Source organism: Periophthalmus magnuspinnatus, chromosome 15 (assembly GCF_009829125.3).
Source record: "Periophthalmus magnuspinnatus isolate fPerMag1 chromosome 15, fPerMag1.2.pri, whole genome shotgun sequence".
Classification (NCBI taxonomy): Eukaryota; Metazoa; Chordata; class Actinopteri; order Gobiiformes; family Gobiidae; genus Periophthalmus; species Periophthalmus magnuspinnatus.
The window spans coordinates 8,545,232-8,568,895 of NC_047140.1; the positions used below are offsets into that span (position 1 = coordinate 8,545,232).

Sequence of the window (23,664 nt, forward strand, 5' to 3'; positions counted from 1 at the left end):
GCAGAAGAAGACCTCATGTGCTCCTTCCCTCTGATCCTCTCTGATCAGAGTAAGAGAAAGTCTTAATACCTGTTTTCAGTCTTTTTTGGTAAAACAGCGCTTCGAGAACAGTTTTCTTGACACAAAATTTGGAACGCAGTGTAGTGGTCATCTGTCTCAAATGAGTTGCTGTGGCAGATCCTCCACCAGGAAAGTTATAAAGAATATTCATATGTATCAGGACAACACATACCTGATGGTTTGTTTTATTCAAAAGAGTTTAAACCGAGAAGTGTTTCATAATAGATATATTGAAAGCATCTCTTAAGTTTAAAAATGAAATAGTGTGTTGTCAGCATCCAATTATGATGCATTTTGTTGTCCGCAAACCAGGAAGTGCATGTTAGTCGTTGTTAGCATTACAGTTAAAAGAACAACTCTGATGCAGTGAAGGCAAACTGGGAATAACATGGGCACACAGAGGCACACAGTGGGGCAGCTTACCGGCGCTATATATCAGGGATTTCTTTTGTTGATACCACAGACTTTATAAAGATGTGGACTGAGGGACTGTGACGTCACCCACAGAGTTCTCCATCAGCCAAATGAAGCTAATTGAGGCTAGCAATTATACCAGCTAATTTGGGGAAACAAAAATTAAAAAATCAATATTTAGAATTCTGAGTGGGTGTATCATAGCAACCAAAGAGCCAATCAGGAGCAAGGTTGTTGAAGGTACCCGCAACTTCCTGCCCCTTCCTGGGGTTGACAACACTATTAATCTAAACCTTTTCCTAATGTTCAAAGAGAGAAGGCACCCAATTATTCTGTTATTAATGTTCATATCCTGAATTATGGAAAAATAGTGAAATAATAAAACCAGGATCATGTAGAGCAGGTTAAAACAAACATTTTAAGACCAAAATGAGAAGTCTCTCCCTTGGTCAGACTCAAAGTTCCCATGAGCAGTGTCTTTAGCTGCGCAGGCGTTAGCTCTGGTGTGGGGCTCAGCAGTCTGTTAGCCTTCCAACACATCCATGTCCTGTCTGCTCCTGTCAGTGTCTCCACGCACTGGAGGACTAAAGGGGAGAGTGAGGGGAGAGGAAGGGCAGGGTCTGGAGGACTAAAGGGGAGGGTGTGAGAGGGAGGAGGGCCAAAGACTGGAGAACTAAAGGAGAGACGTTAGGGACAAGAGGGATGAGGTTTGGAAGACTAAAGGAGAAAGAAAGGGTGAGAAGCTGTGGGCTTTGGAGGACTAAAGAGGAGTGTGAGAGGATGGGTGGGGTCTGGAGGACTAAAGGGGAGAGGACGGGCGGGGGTTTGGTGTCATTTTGCTGTGTATACTATTTTGATTGGTTTATGACCTGAACCAATGCTTAAAAATCACCGCTTAATCAAAATCCTTCATTTGAGTTTGCAGTGAAGCTATGACATAATAACTATTACTCTGTACCAGACAAGCTGAACGTATGGAGTAGGTTATACATAACAAGACTATTATGCCAGAGTTTAGAGAAAAAGTTTTACTTACAATAAAAACATGTGATGTGCACATTGTAATGCATTTAAAACCATAGGTACATGTCTCTCTATAACAAGAGGAGTAGTGTGTGCCGCTTCATATTTTGGTCACAAAGCCCTGTTTTAGTGAAGCAGGTGATATTCAAACGAGATGGAATGATTGTATAGAGTATAAAGAGGAATACAGGGGAATGTAGCGCCTCACTTAAAAATAGATTCCTTTATAACAAAGCTATGTCAGACCTCACACTGAGATCAGCTCGCAACATCCCGGTAAAAAAAAAGACAAAAAGCATTGAACAATCCATACACAGGTCTTTTCAGGTCCCCCTTGCACCCAAATAAATAGCACTAAGTCCACTGTGTGTCCATTAGAAACACTAGAGTCCATGTTCAAGGTCTGTATGGTCTGTATGGAGCCTGTGGGCCCAGAGGAGCAGAGCCGCTGAACCTAAGAGGAGCAGTGGGCCCTCCATAAGCAGTTCTGTAGCTCTGAGAGGTGGCCCCCAGCCCAAAACCCATGCCTCCAGTGCCCCCAGTGCCCAGAGAGCCCATAGTGCCCAGTGGGCGGGTGAGGCCCTGTCCCAGGGCCCCTGTGTAGGAGGAGCCTGTGTAGCCCAAGCCCACACTGTAGGGCCGCTGTAGGTGGTGTCCAGGGGCTGGCAGCACCACAGGCTGGACATTTTTGCCCGGGGTGTTGAAGGAGAACTCTGGAGGGGGGCTGGTGGGTTTGGCTGGGGTGGAGGTCAGAGGGTCCAGCTCCAGAGAGGTGACAGAGGGCAGGGGGCCGTACCCCTCCGTGAGCCCAAGAGGAGACATAGAGGGAGAGGACAGAGCCCCAGAGAGCAGGGGTCGGCTCCAGTCATCTTTAAAGATCTGCACTGTCAAAGTGGACACCAGCGGCATCAGGCGGTTGGTAACATGGGCTAGGACCAGCTGCTCGTTGGCATCACGGCGAATGCGGACGTGGGCGGAGCCAGCCTGAAGGAGAGGGAGGGTAACAAGGACAGACATAAATATCAGATTTTATGCATTCAAGTTACTTTTCCTGGTATGAAATAGGAGAACAAGGATGGTCAATTTGTTTAAAGCTCTAGGTAGTATATAATGCTAATGTTAATGTTTGGAGAACTAAAGTTTTCTGGGAATCAACCTTGAAATTTTTTAATGGTATAAAAATCAGTGAAGTTTAGCTAGTACCACTCCATCTGCCTGAGCTGAATACACAGTGTGATATAAAATGTACCAGACTCCTCTCTTTACACTCCCCTCCCCTCTCCGCCTTTTAAACGTGCTGGCTCGGGGTCAGACAGGGTTAAAGCAGCCTGCTCTCTCTGCACTGTGGAGCAGTGTGGGGGAGCATGGAAGAGTGTGGAGGGGAGAGGGCTGGCTGCTCTCAGAGCTCCCCAGGGCCATGGTGCAGTCATCGGGTCAGATCAGTTTGGACAGCCCTCCCACAATGGGCCAACAACCAACACTGTGCCAGTACAACAACAACAGAGGCTGCACTGATACCAAAGCAACAACAGGTCACGCAGGCAGAGGGCAGGGGACAGGCAGAGCGCCACCTTCAGGCAGCTGCACAGTTCATGTAGAATGCATGCATTCTTTGTAGTAATTCAGGGAAAACAGTCATGTTGTCTAAAAATAGCACAGTAGAAATCAATAACTACACATATGTCTGTATTTTTATTCCAGCACTGATCACACAAGTGTGAACAATGTACGCAATACATTTGGACTGGGCCGATCTCAAACCAAACGATGGGAAATGAAAATAACATCAGTAAGTCATTTCTATTCCACTTATACTATATAAAGACATTTTCAAGTTATAATGCTTTTGTGTCTGGCTGTTAATTTCAAATGAACTTTGAAATCATCACTTGATATGTTTGATTTAATTAAACTGGTCACATACTAGATGAGGAGTAATTAGTTTAGTTCTGGTGTCAGTTGTGAAGAATTGTTTATTTTGCTTCTGTTTATTTAAGATTTTCAGGCTTTTTCAGACATGGGACAGATGCAGTGCAAAATGGGGAGAGAATGGGTGGAGACATTCGGCAAATAATTATGACTCCTTGTTGCATTGTTATGATCACTGTTTTAGTAATAAATGAAGCAAAGTGACTAACTAAAGACATGATTATGAAACTAGGTCCTTTGTTCTTGAATGGAAATTTAGTGGCTGTAGATAAGTGCTTGAATGATTTGCTCTGTGTGTCCATGTGAACGAGCAGACAGAAAACAGGAGATGCTCTGACTCAGGCCAGTGGGGATCAGAGGGTCCAGCCCAAACAGCCTCTCTGTGTATAGATTTTAGTCCCCACTCTGTGATGACTTACTTCCTCACGTTGTGCTTTGAAGGGACCAAAAATCAGCTAAAAACTTCTATATTGAACCAACATGATTTAAAGTTAAAGGGGCTGTACGCATTTTTTCCTGTTTTGCCACAGTACAGATCAATTGTAAAAGTAGCTCTTAGTGTCCAAATGAGACCACGATCAGCGTTGTTAGCATGCTAGTTGTTAGCATTAGCATGATGGCAAAGTGAATAATTAGGATGTTAGGAATAACTCTGGACCACTTCAAACCCTTTAAAATTAAATAGTTCTGTTTTTCATGGTTTTAAGAGAGTTAAAATCTGATTCAGTCTAAGTAATAATTATAGTAAAGGTCTCCAGGAAAAGAATGAAAGTCAATGTAATGTTCCTACAAAGCATGAAATCCCTGTATGTGTGTGTGAATTTACCAAAGAGCCAAAGCCAACAGTCCAGAAGTGTTCGTTCCTGACCTCCAGTACCCCATCCAGAGTCGACACCTGATCGGATACAGACAGATACATAACGTAAACCTTAGACAGACAATACAATGTGGTGATGTCCCTCTGTCAAATGGGGACAAGTAATCCTGTATTACTCTGATGGTATTTTAATAGGAAACCTGTATTCCCTCTTCTGTGTCGTGGCATATCAAGCAGTTTGGCTGAAATATCTTTCCTCTCAAACTTGAAAAAAAGCCTGTATATGTAATCACTTGTTCTCTCTCTGGCTCTGACCCGGGGCAGCTCTGTGCGCGTGCGGCTGGAGCAGGGGGCGGAGCCATGGAATCAGTGTACTTTGGTCTTCTAATTATCTGATTGAATTATCGGTAAAAATTATTGTAATTATCGGTTTGACATCATAAATGCTATTATTGACCAATATTTATAGGTGACTAATATTATCGTGCCTCCCAAGTGAAAAGGGCCACAGACCTAAATTTATCCAAACACTGATTCAGCCTCCCAAATCTATTAAACATTATGAGCAGAACATGGTTTGTACTTTCACATTTAAAGAGGGGCTATTACACTTTCATGGGGTCTTAATTGTTAACACATAACATATTTAAAGCACCGTTTCATTTTTGACCGGTGTGCCTCCCGCTAATGAAACTACTGCATCACATCAGGTTTGTGAAGTTGCAGTGTAATATTTTTGATCATGCTTTTGTATATTTATGAAAAAAACTACTGTGGGAGCATGGGTGATGTGGGCTGAACATTGGACAGGATTGTACTGGAGGGTTCGAATAGGGCCCGGGAGAGAACGCAAGATCTAAAACCTCTTCAGGCATATTTCTGATGAGCGAACAACCCTATAACATGCTAGAAAACAAAACCCCCTCTTTAACCAACATGGTCAGCTGTAGGTTCACGATTGTATGAGTTGTGGGGTTTTTTGCTTGTTTTTTCCCCAAAGTTGACTTAAAGATACATAAATGAAACAACTCCAACTATGTTTTAATAAAGTCATAACTTTATAACACATTTAAATCTTAAAATTGCAGATTATACAGATTGACTGATGTATATAGATTGTAGATGCATTTAAACAGTGGTCTAAGGCTAGTGAAGAGTATTGATAACTCACCTCTCTGAGCAGTTTGTCCAGCTGTCCAATGATGTGCGAGGGCGTGGTCTGAAGAAGAGGATACAGAAATACTCAGTACTTTATATTTTATAGTAGAACACTGATATATAGATACAGGTTATTGTAGGTCCCACCTGTAGCAGTACTTTTCCACTATACACACTCATAGGATACATGGTCCCAAAGGTCATGAGAGCGATGGCCATGGCTGACGCTGTGTCCACGGCGTTGTAGTTACTGAACAAACACAAACACACTTGAGACGAGTAAAAAAAAAAAAAAAATCTAATTGTGCAAAAATGACTTATGCCATGACAATTGTTTTAAACCTTTTAACTTAGAGCTGTTAAAGCGGTGTTCGTTTAGAGAGGACATAAAATTAGTGCTGAGTACTTTTCATTTTTATATAGCACTTAAATACGTATTTCGTGGTTAGCTGAATATATTCGAAGTGTTCATAGTGTTCACATCAGGTACCAACGACAATAACTATTCATAAATGTAATGAATTCATAAAAAAAAAAAAATGAAGGTGTTGGGGGAAACCAGTCAGCTGTCTCTGGAGATATACAAACTTGACCACATAGTAAAATATACATAACACATATTTAACAAGACCCAGGCGTCCTTAAAATGATTTCTTTGGCTTATCGTCTAGGCCTGCAGGTCAAAAAGTCCTTACTTGATCTCTATGAGCATGTAGGTGATGCAGAGGGACAGCGCTCCGGCCATGTTGATCAGGACAAAAGGGTTCATGCGAGGCAGCAGCACACTGCTCAGACCTGGGATGATGCCGCACAAACTGAGAAAGACAAAAACACACAACTTCAGAATCAGGAAATATAGTTCCTAGACTGGAAGTTTGTTGGGTGCAAAGAGAAAGTGGGAAACCATTAAAAGGATCATAGTGCTTTGACTGTAGAGGTGGGATAATTTTCAAAAAGTAGATTATATTGTAAATGTTGTTTTAAAGAAATGTAAATTTTACATCAGAACCTCCAGAATTCACTCACTGAGCTGCAGAGGCTGCACTAGCACCGATTCATGATTGTCTACAGGTGCTGGGCTTTAGGTAGTGACCATTCAGATCAGAGAGGGGCATTTAGGTTCAAACAGACTAGATTTCTGCATTCAAACTGTCTAGTCAGAAAGCAGAATGAGTGTCTCATTTGGTTTGCCAATCGTTTTGAGAAGCAAAACAACAAATTATAACAAATAAATGCTGCATCATGTCCAATGTTTTTGTAATTAAGAATAAATCATCATTACAGTTGTTATGTTTAACTCGTATCTGGGGACAGGTTTATGATATTTTAAATCTAAATATTTCAGTTCTTTCAAACCTCTAATACATTCAAAGACATTTTTCTTGGACTGATCCATTATTATACCGTTTGAACTACTCCACATGAACACTGATATTCAGTTTTGTCAATATCGCCCCCTATCTCCCTACTGGACTGACAGGTTCACAGTTTTCTACTTCCATAGAACTGAGCGCTGGTTAACGACTGAGTGCGTATAGCCCTGGCGGCGGATCCTTCCTCCCCACTGTGTGTCAGATTGAATTTCCAACATGTGGAGGGCCACACACACGCGCACACATTCACAAGCACACACATGAGCACACACACAGGAACACTCACACACACAAAAGCACCCATACGAGTAAGGGGAGAGAGGAGATTGGAGAGGGCCAGGGCCTGGAGCTGTTGTCATAGGATAATGTTCAGAAGGTAAACACAAGCAAACATGTCAGGCAAATCAGGTCAAACGCATCATTCATACTACAGCAAATTACAACTACGGCTAACAACCATTTTGTTACGTTATCAGAGAGATCGAGACAATATGTCACGAAATAAGGCTGCAAAAAGAATCACAAATGAAATTTTACATTTTGGTCTTGTATTTAGATAATCCTCCCAAATTGTTCAACTTTATTGGAAAAAAGAACCAAATATTGCATATTTACCATCGCAACAACTGATATAAGGTTGGTTTTATTAAAGAGGGGTATTTTACTTCAATGGGGTATAAACTGCTAACACAATATGTTATCTTTTAGTGTGGCTATATGCTATATTCACCAAAAAACAATGAATTAACATTGTTAATACGTTTTGACGGTAACTAGGAAGTGCATATTAGTATGCTAGTTGTTGTTAGCTTTACCATGATGACAAAACACCACTCTGGTGTCTCTTTGAAAGCTGTAAAAAGGGATTACAAGTTAAAGTTAAGGTACATTTTACTGTCCCTGAAGGGAAATTTGTCCTCTGTATTTGACCCATCCTTCAATGCAGTTTATAAACTCATTTGAGTGAATAATTAGGATGGTCAAATGCATAAGGTAAGAGAGGAATAATTTTGTTCATTTTAAATATTTTGGAGTGGTTCAAAATGCACTGTCACAAAAACAAGTTTTGAAGGACGATATATTGCTACAGATAAATACTGCGATAAATGATAGTATTGAAACTACCTTATGGCACTGACACAGCAAAATAATCCCAGGTTTATTTGAATAAACCTGGGATTATAATTCAAAAGGCATGAGCTGCAACCATCGTCTGTATAAAGCAGTGGACTAAGTGAGTGTGATGTCACCCACAGCGTTCAACTCCAGTCAAATGAAGCTCATCGAGACCAGAGCAGTTATAGGGGCCAATTTGGAGCAGAGTTCTGACCACGAGACTCATAGCAACCAAAGCGAGACTGTTGAAGGCAATGCCCCGTCCCGTCTGCACCGCTGGTTTAGCAAGAAGCGGGTGCTTAGCAACACTGCCACTCAAATCTGTTGCTAATGCTAGCGGGAGCGACCTCAGGGAAAGACGGTGCCTGATTTGTGTGTTATTAATATAGTGCATGCATATCTTGATTTACAAACACAATAGGAAAATAAAAACACCAAGAGAATGTAGAGTGGATTAATACAAACATTTTAAGACCAAAATGATGAGCCTGACAGAAAGAGGGCCGACAGTTTTCCAATGTAAAATGAATTGGAGTCGATGGAGCTGGAAGCACGTCCATGTTCACTTCCTATGTGAAACGCAGCAGCTAGCAGGTTAGCTATGTCCATTTATATATACAGTCTATGGTTGAAACATATAAATAATAGCATTAATCAAAAGTTAGCCATTGAAGTGTCTTATTCAACTCTCCATGGCTCAAATCTTATCGTATTGCAACAAAAATAACAACAACAAAAACCTAAAGAAAAGAAATTATATATATATGATAAATATTGCGCCCAAAAATAGATTGTTCCAGCTTTCATATATTAAAAAAAACAATTTGAATTATTGTGACGGTCCAGGTACAGCAGCTTTAATGTCTGTATCACATGTCTCTGTGTTTTCCAGTATGGTCCAGCCCTGTTATTGGTGTCTCTTCTACAGGGCCAGAATCAAAGGGAACACTGTGAACTCAAACACAAAGCGCCCTGGGTGTAATAGAAAGTGGAATGACCTCTCAGCCAGAAGTTCAGCCAAATCTTTTCACAGCTCATTTGCTAGTGCCCAGTCAAACCAGCAAACTGCAACATAGAGACTGTCAACAAAGATCTGATAAAATCCACACAAAACCAAGCGTCTCTGGCATGGGAAAGGCACAGACACGGAGGGGGGCAATACTGACAAAAGGGTTGATATTTTCCAGATAATTTCATTTAGATAATATATTAAGAGTGCCTCAAAAATGTGTTAAAATGTGTCCCTTATAAATGTATTCGTTGAGGTTTAAGCGTGAGATTCACTCTACACCCGGTCGTGGTAAACTACTACTGTAGTCACAGCTGCCCTAGGGTAGACTTATGAAAGCAAGTCTGCCAATCGGCACCATCGGCCCCTTCCACCACCACCAACACTCACACACACCACTTCCATACAAGACAAAGTGGGTCAAGTGTCTTGCTTAAGAACACAATGACCTACTGTGGCTCCTGGTATTTTCAGTGGTCTCCCATCCATGTACTAACCAGGCCCGGCCCTGCTGAGCTTCTGAGATCTGACGAGATCAGGCTTTGACAAGGAGTTTTTTTCAACTTATTCAAGTGCCGATATTATTATTATTACTTTATTTTATATTTCTTCAAATCAGGTTCTTTGTTTTCAAATGTTTACTGCTGCACAATAAAATAAAATAAAAAAAGGCAGAATTGTGTTTTTTCTGACAGATATTATGATTGTGACTAAATTTGCAACATATGTTTAAACAGTAGGATTCTGTTCAGAGCGCACACTGTAAACAACTTATTATTATTATTATTATTATTATTATTATTATATTACTATTACATTCAACACTAGCGTTAATATTTGAAAGACTGAAACATGACAAGAACGAACACGAATCCCATGCATTTAAGAACATGTGTGTAAAGGTCTAAGCTACACGACAGAGGACATTCTATGTATAGTAGTTGCACCAACACAATGTTCAATACAGATTTTGATCCCCAGATGATCAATTTAAAAACTTTTTTTAGACAATATTGTAATTTTCAACACAAAATAAGTAGTATTTGTTTATTACACCATGGGGTTTTACATCAGCTCTGATGAAACTCCAATTGGTCTTATTTGATCCAGTTTTTCAGCGCCAGTACTAACAAAAATGAGTATCAAAAATACATACTCATTTGAGCATCATTTAATATTTGATTTTCAATTCTTTTGATGACCCAACAACATCCACATTATTATCAGTGTTTTCCATAATCTACCAACGTCTACATCAGGCAGAAGCATTTTTGTGGAAGATATTTCAATTTGGCCAACATGCTGGACTTGGGTGCCAAACAGTCTAATCCATGCACTGGTAGACAAAAGGCTGTCCACATGGTGTGTGCTGGAGCTGTGTGTGGGAGCTAGTGTCTGGTGAAGCAGCTTTATATAACCCCGCTGCCCCCATATCGCAGGAGGTTAAGTGGGGACGCGCACACACACACGCACAATTAAAACGTGCACTCTTACACAAACGTTCTGCTCTCTCTCTCACACACACACACACACCCCCCCCCCACCCACACACACACACACACACCGAGAAACTAGGCTGGGACGTCCTGTTCGTCTCGTCTCCCTCGGCCAATCAGAGCGCAGTAATGCAGTGGAGGTCTCTGTGCTGTCGCCCCGAGTAACCGACCCCGCCTGACTGCTGACTCCGAGCCCGAGTGTGCATACAGTGTGTGTTTTTGCGTACAAGTGTGTATAATGTGTGTGTAGTGTGTGTTATACTGGTGAGTGTAGATGTGGGATTACACAGAGGATGTAATATTCATCGGCAGACACGACGTGGTCTGCTTTGTATCACATATTCACCTCTAGATAACACACAGTATCACAAACTCTGGTGTGGTGCTATATATACGAGTGTATTAACAAGTGCATAATCCTTCAGTGCAACAATAACACAAATGCTTTTATAAAGTACTTTTACCAGCACAAATATGACTGAGATGTTAAAATGGGAGCTCACGATGCACAAAAGTGGGTCATTCCATCTGAACTGTTATGTGTGATCAAAATGAACCTTGCACTGTGGCTGAACTAACAAGAATCCATCTTGTACAACTCCTGCTGATCTGTTTCCAGTCACAACTTTTGGTGCAGAGCAGAATGAGTTTTTCCGACAAAAAGCAACAATAAGCAAAGGCATGTTACTACATTTATTTATTTCGCTGAAAACTATATAAATTCACATATGATGCATTCTTGTGGCTTTAATTCCCTTAGGAAAAGTATTTCACATTTTCCAAGTTAAGCTAAGGTTAAGGGAAACATGATTTTTAAACTACACCTTTGTTTCCAATTAGACATTTAGGCATTGGAGCTCCCCCTGCTGTCAGCAAGGGGAAAGTAAATTTGTTTCCTTTCCCCTTGCTGACAGCAAAGGGAGCTCCCCTGTGAATGCTAATAGACCCCTACAGAGCATTAAAACAGATCTATTAAAGTAACTGGATAGCTTAGAGCTGTCTTAAGTTGGATTAGTGGCCACTCATCGGTACTACAGTGAAAAAATCCCTCCTGCCCAGAAAGAAATTTTCTCATAGTGCACAATTTATTCACAAAGTGGTCATGTTCGGCTGACATGGACCTACAGCTTTCAAAAAGATCAGATTTTGTGTACATTTTGACCTATTTTCAGTTCATAAACTTTTTCACAGTTCAGTCCTTCATTTGTCTTAAAAACTACTTTTTAATCGTTTTCTTCAACTTGAGGTACTCCACTCTACTGCCGATCTAGCAACTCACGCTCTCAACTCACGACTGGTCAGTACGGTCATGTGGTACATGAGACTGTGCTCCTGAAGTGTGCTCACATGGGAGAAGATCACTACTGCTGGTCAATGGGCAAGAGAGACACCAGACGCACCTAGCCACTAAAGGTTAATCTAGAGACATTCACTTTAGGCCTTGGGGCTTGCCACAGGGCCATGGTTTGCCACAGTTTGACCACAGAATGAGTCCGGTGATATCTATGATGCAACAAAACTGGCAATATGCAAACAAACCATTTCTGAGTGCTCAGTGATTTTGAAATAAGTATGAATGAAACAAAAATACAATTTCAGGTATGTTTTTGATGAGGGGACAATGATATAACATGGGTAAAAGGTCCAAAAAAGTCAATTTAGCATAATACGTGTTATAAATATAGTAGCATATCATTGCTCAACTCAAAACAGCCCCTACTTTTCTTTCAGCTTCTTCCAACATTAATCCAACTTAAAAAAAAAATAAAGCAATCTAGGGTTAGAAATGTACCAATTTAAAAGTTATAGTTTGAATGACATAGAAATCACTTTACTGGAACATCATAGTGAAGTTGGTTCACTTGTTAAACACATTAATCCTGCAGTAAAACCAGATGATCACATTCACTTTCACTTTTGATTTGTGGTTTGTCAGGAAAACTGTTTTGCGAGATATTCATTTCGACACGACTGATTTGGGAGCAAAGTTTCATCTTACAACCGCGCAGATCCAATACCCACAAAGCACTTAGCTCTGGTAGCACTAAAGTTGCACTTATAGTATCACATCATCAGGAAGTCACACATCCACAGACAGCCACTGACCTATGACCTTTGAACCCATTTCTAGTCCACAGTTAGTAAAATAGAGGAGCAGAATGAGGAGGGTGGAGGAGGAGGAAGTGGAAGAAAGGTGGTGGAGGAGAAGGAAGAGGAAGAAGAGCAGCATGAAAAGGAGTAGAGAGACAAGGAGGAGGAGGTCCAGAAGGGAGAAGAGGAGGAAGAGAAGGAGGAGAAAAGGAGGAGGAGAAAGGGGAGGAACAAAAGGAAGAGGAAGAAAGAAGAGCAGGAAGGAATTTTAAAACCCACACATATCCAATACCCACAAAAGACTTATATGGATGTGATGATGTGATACCATATCTCCTACAGGCCACATGCTACTGACCTATGACCTTTAAACCCAGTGTGAGAAGTTCTCAGACTTTTGGTCCACAGTTAGTAAAATGCATGAGGAGGGAGGAGGAAGAGGATGACCACAAAGAGGAGGAAGAAGGAAGAAGGGGAGAGGGAAGAGTAAGAAGGAAAGAAAGAGGATGGAAAGGAGGAAGAGGAGATGGAAGTGTAAGAAGAGGAGAAAGAGGAACAAGAGGAGGGAGAAGAGGACGAAGAGGAAGGAGAAATGGAGGAAGAGGACCAGGAGGAGGGGGAAGAGAGGGGCAGGAGAAAAAAAAGGAGAGGAAGGGAGGAAAAAGACAGGGAAGAGTAAGAAGACAAAAGGGGGGACCAGGAAGAGGAGGAGGAGGGCAAGGAGGAGGGAGAGAAGCTTGAGGAGGAGGAGGAAGAACTTTAATCTTACCACTTCCAATATCCGATCTCCACAAAGCACTTAGCACTGTTAGCACTGAAGTAGCACATTCAGTATCGCATCATCAGGGAAGTGCTGGTCCTACTGAGGGCACTGATCTATGACCTTTGAACCCAGTGAGAAAAGTCTCCCGATTTCTAGCCCACATTTAGTAAACCAATCTCAAATCTGTTTCCAAGAAAGTGGATCAATATGGCAATGTGCTAAGGCTAAAGTGTGGCTAGGTGACCTGCGATGAACTTTGACCTCTGCGGTAGGGTAAGGGAAGTTAGGGGAGGGGCTGCTGACAGAGGAGACAGTTTGGCCCGTGCAGTGTCAGTGAGTCTGTGTGTGTTGACTCAGGGTAAGTGGATCCTCACTGCAGATGTGCTGATGACCACGGAGGAGAAGTAGGAGGGGGAGGAAGATGAAGGGGAGGGAGGAGGAGGTTGATATGGAGGAAGGATGTGGAGGTGGAGGACCAGGGAGAGGGGAAGAAAGGAGAGGAGAAGGAGAAGGGAGAGGAGGAGGAGCAAGAGGAAGGAGAGGAGGAAGGAGGAGGAAAGGTGAAGGACAAGGAAGAGGAGAAGGATGGGGAGGAGGAAGGGTAAGGAAGGAAGAGGAGGAATAGAAGAGAGAAGAAGAGAGAAGAAGAAGAGGAAAAAGAGGAGTACCAGGAGAAGGAAGAGGAGGAGGAGAACGAGGGAGATCTCTTACCTTCTGCTCAGATCAGCAACATGCTCCTGGAGCCAACTGCTGCTGGCCGCTGCACAAACACAAACACAACAATGTTATTTAATATATTAGAGTCAACACAAATGATCAAATGATCACAAGTGTCTGACAACTGAATATATGGAACAATTTCATTGTTCAGATTTCTATAATAAGAGAGTTGTTCTTTTGTTTTTATACTGGGGGTGTGTTGCAGTAAAGTTTCAAACCATGCCTGTAATTTAAAAGTTTTTGGTATTTTACTCCTCCTGCTGTATTTCTATAGAACTGCACCATTCATGTACGCTGAATGAAGCGGTAATGATACTATTGTGAGATGTAAATATACTATTTAGTTCTATTGATTAAAACAAACAAATTAATCAGTTACTAATAAATCTGTCAAATAAGACTGAACCAAGACAAAAGACACATCAGGACTAAACAGATATGAAGGTTTAAGATTCTGCATAATCTAGATGCAATAGAACTGTAAGTGCTAAAAGGCTGAATTTGTGAGATTTCACTTGTCATAGTGTCAGTAATGGTGAATTTGTCTTTCTTCTCTCACTCAAAGGCATCTTTGAGTGTCAAAAACGCTTGTAAAACTTTGTAATTATCATTATTTGTAACACTAAAACTTTACATTGTGATGTCCCTACTTGAAAATATAAGTCACTAAATGTTTTATTTTAAGCTCAATGAGGAAAAACTTATTTAAAATGAAATACCTTAAGCTGGTCTTACATGGTGTGATTTTTAGGCTGATGTTGACATGAATTTTAGTTACACAACTTTAAAAATGGGGCTGACTTTCAGCTCCTCTGTGCATCTGTATTGTGCCTGCATGTCTTCTGCACACATCACCACACGCACACACGCACACGCACAAACACACACACACACGACAGCCAGGAAATTTGTGAGATTCCTACAATCAAATTCAATTTTGGAATGTAAACTTTTTTTTACTGATACATATTTGCTCAAAGTCAGAAAATGATCTGGGCCAATGGCACAGATTGGCAGCCTTGCTTCTGTCAGTCTATCCCAGGACAGTTCAGGCTATAATAGTATCTCACCACCGGAGTGGAGTGAATAAGCGACTTTGAGTGTCCTTTGAGTGTCCAAAAAAACACTATATAAATCCAAAGCATTATTATTATTATCATTATTATTATTATTTTGGAACATCTTAAAAATGGTACCTAACCCAGACTTGACAAACATTTGAACCTCATTTAAAGCATTATTTTTTCTACTTTGTCCTTTAACACATTCCCCGGCAAACATCCCATCTTCCACAAAGCCCCCCTCTCTCCCTCAGCCCACGCAGTATTATCTGACAGTGTTGTACAATATTTGGTGACCCGTGCTGGAATTAAACTGTGGAGAGCAGACTTTTTTGGTTTTATAACAAAATCCTCTGCTGTGTGGCGTATGTGAGTCTAACGCGCATGGACGTGGGGGGCGCCCGCGGGCTGGGTGTCAAATGGGTCAAAGGCTCGGCACGTCCCCGCACTCTCTCCGACCTGCGCGTGTGTGTACGTGTGTCTGTGTTTGTTTTGCTAGCAGGCTGAGTCAATCCAAACAAACATTTTAATGGACTGACTTATTTATGATGTGTGTGTGTGTGGTGAGGGGGCATGTCAGTGTGCCCGCCTGGCCCCGTTGGCACACTACATTACCGCTGTCTGGAACATGGTTGCGTAATGCACTTTTGGAGAGAGAGAAGGAAAGGGGAGAGAGGGGGCAGAAAGAAAGAAGGAGAGGGAGAAGAGAGAGGAGTGAGAGAAGGAGAATGCAGGAAGAGAGAAGGAGAGGGGGATAATAATACTAATAATATATTTTATTTATATTGCACTTTACATTACAACAATAGCATAATTAAAGATACAAGATCATACAGAAATATAGAAAATATTAAAAGGGTAATAAAAAAAATACTAATGAGCCTTTTGGAAGAAAAAAAAAGTTTTTTTTAAGAAGGAAACGAGCAAAAGAGGGAAAGAGAGCGTTAGAGAAAAAGAGGGAGAGTAGAGAGTGAGAAAGAAATAAAGGGAGAAAAAGAGAGTTTTAGGGAGAAAGGAGGAGAGACACAGAAAGACAGAGAGTGAGAGGGAGAGACAGAGAGCCAGAGAGAGAGAAAGAGAGAGCGAGAGAGTGTAATGAGCAAGAGGGATGTGTGTTGTACCAAAAGCTAAGTGCCTGTGCTTCTCATCCCTCTCTCTCTCTCTCTCTCTCTTTCTCTTCCACTCTCCCCCCTCTGTTCCAAAATGTCAGATGTTAAGTGATGTTGGGACTGTGCTGAACGCTACAGCAGACAGCCAAGCGCAAACACACACATGCACGAGCGCACACACACGCGCGCACACACACAGACAGACAAACTAGCTATGTGAGGACTCCCGCTATATTCATACATACAAATAATACAACACAAGACTGAATATATTTTTGAAGTGCTAATAACAACACGGAGAGCATGGTGGCTTAGAGCATGAAAGTCCTGGGTTCGATCCCCGGGTTCGATGGCCTGTTTGTGTGGAGTCTGCAATAAAATGTATTGTAAAAATGGGGTATTATGCTGAATAGGTTTTTTGAGCTTTCTCCCATGTTATAACATTCTTCCCTCAACAAAAACATGTCTGTAGAGGCTTTAGGTGTCATCCATTCATGTTTAAGTGTTTTAATGATCTCTCCCGGGCACTATTCAAACCCTCCTTATGGTTTAGCTATAAGATTCTGTACAATGCTTCGCCCACAGGCCTACATCACCCATGCTTCCACACAACAATTCTCCATAAATATACAAAAGCATGGTACAAAACTGTACACAGCAACTTGACAAACCTGATGCAATGTGCAGTAGTTTCATTATTACGATTATCAGACTTCCCAAAAAGGAAAGTGAAGCTTATAAAACATGTTAATACGTCGTTTTCGGCAAATAGCATTTCCATTACAATAAAAGGTAACATGGTGATCTCCATGGTGATCCACCATCGGCTTCTCCATCCACCACAAACACTCAGTAAAAACAATGCAACTTAAGTCGACTAAAACTAGACTAACCTCCTATGTAAGAGGGCTGGTTTAGTGACACACGCTGAAGTGACTGCTCCTGTACACAGTGACTCAGAGACCACACTCTCCCCAAACATACACTGTCGGAGGTCCTCTGTAAGCCAGCGTCATTCTCAAACATCACACACAAATACACGTGCATTTTATCAACATTTGAAATCTTTGTATATGCATTTTCTGATTACACTGATGTGAAATCATTAACCAGAGATGTGAAATATCTTGGTTCCAGTATTGGTATCGGGCGATATTGATACAGATTCTTATCAGCTGATATCGCCATTCAATACTGATCATTTTTTGCATTGCCTCATTCTCTGTGTGGCCTTTTTGAACTGACTGAGTCAAAATAGAATAGAATAGAAGTGCGTTATATGGCTGTATTTTACACAAACATGTAAGAAATTATTTTATATGCCAGATAAAGATTTTTTTTTTTTAATTATTTTTACAAAAATGAGAAGTTCATTTGTTTATTTCTACTTTCTACGAAAGATAAATTTGTGGGTTTCGTCATGGATTTTAAGCAGCACAGCAGCAGGTTATGTAAATGTGCTATATAAATAAAGTGGATATGTATTTTGTGTTTGTGTATTTATCTGTGGGACAGATTTTTTGTTGAATCATTTATTCATTCTATTGACTATTTTGTTCTACAGTGCGTGCATGACTCCCCCTGCCTTTGTTTTAATGCATTACCTTCAGAGACGTAGACAAACGGCTTGTTCCTGACAGACAGCAGTGTCAACAAGTTAAAGAAGAGTGCCACGAACGTGCCCACCAACAGACGCCCCCTGTGGACACACAAAGGAAGTACAGTCACAAAGTAAAAGAAAAAATCAGTTTTGTCAACTGTACAAAAGGTTTTTTGAGTGAAAATGTTTCTTTTGTTCCGATCAGATTGCTAGTGGACACTGCCTTATATCAGTCTGAAGGGAGGAGCCAACTACACTGAAACTAACACACCTGTTTGTTTACAGTTTCTGTAACTAAGAAGTGCAGCATGTGCAGTTCAAAGGACACAAATAAGGGTCTATTAAATTGTGTGAAATAAGCCATTTGTTTTTCCTGTATCCATGGAGACCATGTAAGACGCTAGATAAGGAACTAGCTATGGACCTTACAGATGCTGCAGGTTCTTTACACCAAATGTGGTAACAAATGTGGCAGAAGACCTTCCAGACGAAATGCTTCGTGCAAATGACCCATTTCGTCACCAACCACCACAACAGAGTGGAGTGAGAGTGAGCCTTAGAAAAGGGACATTTTTGTCCGCTGGAGTGTTGCACTGAGACCTCTGACCGAGACATAAAGGTGACTGAGAAGTGCAGTACGTTGCTGCAGCTTACCCTGAATTTCCTTCTGAATCTACCTACCTATTTGAAATTATGACATCATCAAATTGTAAAAAACCCTCTGGTTTTGTGCCATCTCAAAGTAATAGCATTAGCGTCAGTTGGCTTTGTTCCATGTTTTAACTCATGTTTTTGCTTTTCCCTTCCACTCTCCACCATAAACAGCTGTACCACGTTCTAATCACAGTGGGAATCCATTTAGGGGCCTACAGAAATGAGTGCAAACAATCAGCAGGAGGCTAAAGGTGACTCAACCTTGAGCTGGAATAAACAGGATGATAAACAACAGCCCTCCATCCCAAAAACACGGATTATCCACAGTCTGTCTGCCTGTCTGTGTGTCCGGCCAACACCTGTCTCACTGCAGCGTCCAATCACATATGTTCAGAGAGGACTGGGGGCAGGGCTCTTTGTGCTGGGAGTAAGCACCTCACTAGAAAGACTTCCAAATCAGTTTTGTACTGGAGGTGTTTACAGTAGAGATAGACCCATTTATTGGTTGGCCAGTATATTGGATCAATGTTTGCCCTTTCACATATCACCTGTCGGCCCAAAAGTTCCCTTTGTGGTGCAAATGTTTATGCTCCATAGACTGTATATATAAACAGAGGTAGCTAACACACTTGCCACCGCCTTCCAAATAGGAAGTGACCATATGCGCACTTCCAACTCCATGGCTCCAATTCATTTTAGACTGAAAAATTGTCACCCCTCCCTCTGTAACTGCTGCAGTGGGCGTTATCATTTTGGTCTTAAGATGTTCTTATTAACCCACTCTACATGATCCTGGTGTTTCTACTTCACTATTTTGTTCATAAATCCAAATCAAGATTAATAGCAGACAAATCAGGTGCCTTTTTTCCGCTCCTGCTAGCATTAGCAACAGGTCTGATTGACTGTATTGTTAAACACCTGCTAACTGCTAAACCAGCTGTGTGGGCGGGAAGGGGCGTTATCTTCAACAGCCTTGATTCATATCGATTCTTTGGTTGTTACGATACTCGTGTTCAGAATTTCAAAACTCGATGAACTTCATTTGACTGTGGTGTAAATGATTCTGTCGATATTTGTCAGTGGCTTCTATGTATGGATCTGTGAGAGTGGGCTGACCCAAATATTGTCGTCGCCCTGACAACAGCAGGCAGTGTGTGCACATGTCTGTAAAGAGTGTGTGTGTGTCGCTGTATGTACTTACGTGTGGACCTCGGGCTGCTCCATGAAGCGCTCCACACTGCAAAAACAAACACTGTCAACAACAACAGGCCTGCTGGGACTCCTCCTCGCACTCACCTCAGCTGCTCATGCACAGGGAGAACACTCAGAACACTATAAAGCACGCTGCTTCCATTCATACAGCAAGACGATGCTAAAGGTGCTGTAATCCATTTTTTCTGTGCAATAAAGTAATACAGTTTTGCCCTAGAACACGTATATTTTAAAAGCGGCTCAAAATTACATCAACCGTGAACCAAGTAGTAATGCAGGTGCCTGTTAGCATGCTAGTTGTCATTGGCACAATAGTGATGGCAAATACCACTCTGGCCTTGGAAAATTGTGAAACACGCTTAGAAACACATTGTGGTGAAATAATTAGAATGCTCGGAAAGTATAAGGTAAGTGAGGAATAACTTTGGACGACTGCAAACCGTTTAAAATGAACTAGTTCTGTTTTTCACATTTTTAAGACAGTAAAAATCCTAAAGACTCATTTTAACTGGATAGAATTAATACTGGAGTTTTCCATGGAGAGAAAGGATAGTCTGATGAAGCAAAGAATCTACTACCTCCTCCTCCTGCTACTGCTACTGTTACTGATCCTCCTCTTACTACTACTGCTGCTGCTACTACCAATACCTCTTACCCTAGTACTATAACACATGTGCAATCATGGCACACTGACTGTTTGACCTCCCTTTCCCTGAGAAGTGACCGCAGGACAACCCCACACCGCCGCCTCCGGCTCTGTGTGTGCGCGCTTGTATATATGTGTGTGTGTGTGTGTGTGTAAATCTGTATGATGGACAGGCCAAGACACTGCCTTTCCCACAGTCACTCCCCTTTAAGAGCAGAGCCGTCAGCGCCCCTTTAAGTCCCCCGGATAGCAGCAGACAAGGCTGTTCACAGATTGTAGTGGACGGACACATAAACAGGCAGGTGTTGGTAAAGCAACTTTCTAGGAGAACTCGACTCAAACTCATTCTTAAACAACAAGTGATACACCAGGGACCAAACTTATTCTATTGAAGGGAGTAAGTAAGATTTAGTTTTTAATTTCCGTAACCTTATCTGTGTCCATTAAATATGAGCTAACATGTTCAAATCAAATATAGCTTTTACTGAAAACAATTGTAATGCTGACTTATTCTTGGACAAGATGGTCTATTTATTTATATTAAAATTTAGTGTTTTGATTCTCAAGACGGTTATCCAATCAGAAAGCAGAGGAGAAGAAAGTCTCATGAGTCTCTCATTTGGGTTGCCAGTTTGAAATCCTGTTGGTTTAAACCTAAAAGGACTCTCTCTGAATGGTCACTACCTAAACTCCAGCATCTGCAGCCAATCATGAATCAGTGCTAGTGCAGCCTCTGCAGCTCAGTGAGTGAATTCTGGAGGTTCTACACTTCACATGAGGCCTGGCCTGTCCACTTTGGAATTTGACATTTTGTGTGTATTTAATGGTAATGATTAAAAGTCTGTGGCTCACCTCTCCTTTAAGATGAACAGCGCCCCCAGCTGGACCAGCACTGTGGAGGCAAACACTGCCAGGACCTCCAGTCGCTCAAACCTGCAGGCACACAGTAACATACAAGCTTAAGAGAGGGACATAAGGGACACCGGGGACACAAGACTTTTGTCCAAGTCTGGAACAATGACTCTTCTAAATTAAAACACAGATAGGAACATTTGAGAGAAAGCAGAAGTATGAACTAATTAACTAATTAAAAAATCCCATGCATTTCAGAACATGTTTGTAGAGGGTTTTTCTTCAAAAGGTCCAGATATTTTACCATCTAAATTGCAGCCTTTGCAATTTGATAATTGTGATCTGGATGTGATTGCATTGCGCTATCCTAGTTCACAGAGCACATTTTAGTCACATCCAGGAGCATTCACATTTGACAGAAGATTGAAATATGAGCTATAGTGCCCACTATCTCCACAACAACCTTTGAAACATTGTGCCTGTTACGTTATATCTTCTCTAATAAACTGCTAAACTAATACAAGAACCCCATGCATTTCAGGACATATCTGCAGTGGGTTTGCCAATGTTTTTTGTTGTTGTTTTTAAGACCGGAGGACATTTTGTTGTTTGTAAAGAACATTCCGCTTGTTAAATTATTTCGATTCGACAGCAGTTATATAGCCCTAAAACAAGAGTCTGATTTTCAAGTGCATTTCTATGACCCAATATGACCTTTAATCTCTTTTGGCTTTCACCTTTAACCTTCCAGAAACAGAGCTAATCCAAAACATTTAGCTCCCACACAAACATGCTAGCTAGCTCCAGAATGTTTATGTTTCGGGCTATAGTGGCGTGCTGGTGGATGGTTGGGACTGTATCTGACCCCATGACCTGGCACAGGGGTTATGGGGTCACGGGGTCGGAGGTGTGAGTGGTGTTAGTGGCTCACTGCTCATATAGAGGTTAGTCCTGATGTGTGCTGTCAGTGATCTGATGGACCACATAATGCTGTGTGCAGGACTCAGTCAAGTGCATTATGGATTAGTGCTAATGAGATGTGCTCACATGCATATGCACATGCCATCAGCTCTATAGGGACGCCGGACCACCTGTTATATGGACTCAACAGCAACATCAAAATGGCTGCGCGTCTCTACCAAGTTACAGGTCAGATCAGTGGAGATGGGACCTCAATGCAAGAATACATGTTTCCGAGGCATTTTTAACCAATAAAATACATCTAATTGAATGAATACTAATGCAATGCTATAGTGTGGAACATTCCAAGCAAAGCAATAATCTCCATGGAAAGACAAGCAGGTGGCAGAGCTTCAGAAAAGTTACATAGTGCACTTCTAAAGAAGATGTATTGTGCTTGTGTCTGTTCTATAGTTATAATCTATGACACCTGTGAATCATTATGTTATAATTTAGTAATGTTAAGCCACAATATTAATCTAAAACAATTTACTAAAAGTAACAAGTCAGCTGACTTGTGGGATGGAAAATTGTGAAATCCAACAGGAGCTGACACGGAATAAACATCATCACAACGATCCACTCTACAGGACCATGTTCTGCAGATGACACTAGTGAGCAGCTCAGAGAATAAAGATTACTCAAAAATGCATAAATCACTCTAAATACAGTTTAGAGAGGGTAAATGATAAGAGAAAGCTTTTGTGGAGCTTTGCAGAATAGACCTCTTTAAATTCATTTTTAAAATTCTATGTATAATTATATAAATACTAGAAGAGTTTGTCATGGTTGCGGCGGTAATTCGGTTAAATCCCTGGTGTTACAGAGAGTTTATTGGGGCACACTCGCTCCACTGATCTCATTGGCCATACTGTCCATGCGGCGCTTTCTGGCCAACTGAAGCTAAACAAGAGATTTGCACTGGCTCATCGCAGCTCCACGCCTCGGGGTCGGAGGTCAAAAACAAATACACTGTTGGCCAGTTGTATCCCTCTCAGCGCACACAGGCAGGCGGGCTCAGGGAGGAGGCCGGACCACTGAGATACAGTTTAGATGGTGCTACAATTTCTCAAAAGGAAAAATGTATAATGTATTTATACATTAAATGAAGGCTTTGTTAGTGTGTTATCCTAGGTATGAACATTTGAGAGAAAGAAAAAATGCTAAATATATGTTCATTAATTATTTTTTTAGGACCTGTACAAAAGCCTACAACATCACCCTCTTATTCTGCATACAGAGCTAAATAAATTCAAGACAGAAGTTTAAAGCCATACTACAAAACATTCTCAGGCAAAGCAATAAGATCTTCATGGAGGCAAGGACACATACCCTCCACCAGAAAGTTACATAATGCATCTTTAAAGGGCCTATATCTGATTTTTAACCATGAGTGAGGAGCATTATTTATTTAAAACTTTTAGCCCCACCCACTTAGTCCTTTGTGTTGTTGTGATATTGCACCATGACACAGAGACAACTGTCTGGGTTAGTGTCATGCAGTTGTTGCCACATAGTTCTCATCAGTCAATCTTTTAAGTGTCATTTTCTCACTTGCAGACACACCATGACAGAACCATGTGTGACACAGGGTCAGGTGA

At 41.3% G+C, this 23,664-nt stretch overlaps 1 protein-coding gene across 1 annotated transcript in view; it reads right to left on the reverse strand.

Annotated features, from left to right (window-relative positions):
- Positions 1-1,482: 1,482 nt before the first annotated feature.
- The window catches only part of slc30a6 (solute carrier family 30 member 6), a 50,738-nt gene continuing 28,556 nt past the window's right edge, over positions 1,483-23,664 (reverse strand). Inside the window, exons 7-15 of the mRNA XM_033979959.2 lie at positions 21,104-21,184; positions 19,595-19,630; positions 17,744-17,838; positions 13,961-14,009; positions 6,097-6,216; positions 5,549-5,651; positions 5,415-5,462; positions 4,253-4,321; positions 1,483-2,481 (exon numbers count right to left, since the gene is read on the reverse strand). Coding sequence (XP_033835850.1) covers positions 1,894-2,481; positions 4,253-4,321; positions 5,415-5,462; positions 5,549-5,651; positions 6,097-6,216; positions 13,961-14,009; positions 17,744-17,838; positions 19,595-19,630; positions 21,104-21,184 — 1,189 coding nt within the window. The 3' untranslated portion in view covers positions 1,483-1,893. The remainder of the gene's footprint in view (positions 2,482-4,252; positions 4,322-5,414; positions 5,463-5,548; positions 5,652-6,096; positions 6,217-13,960; positions 14,010-17,743; positions 17,839-19,594; positions 19,631-21,103; positions 21,185-23,664) is intronic.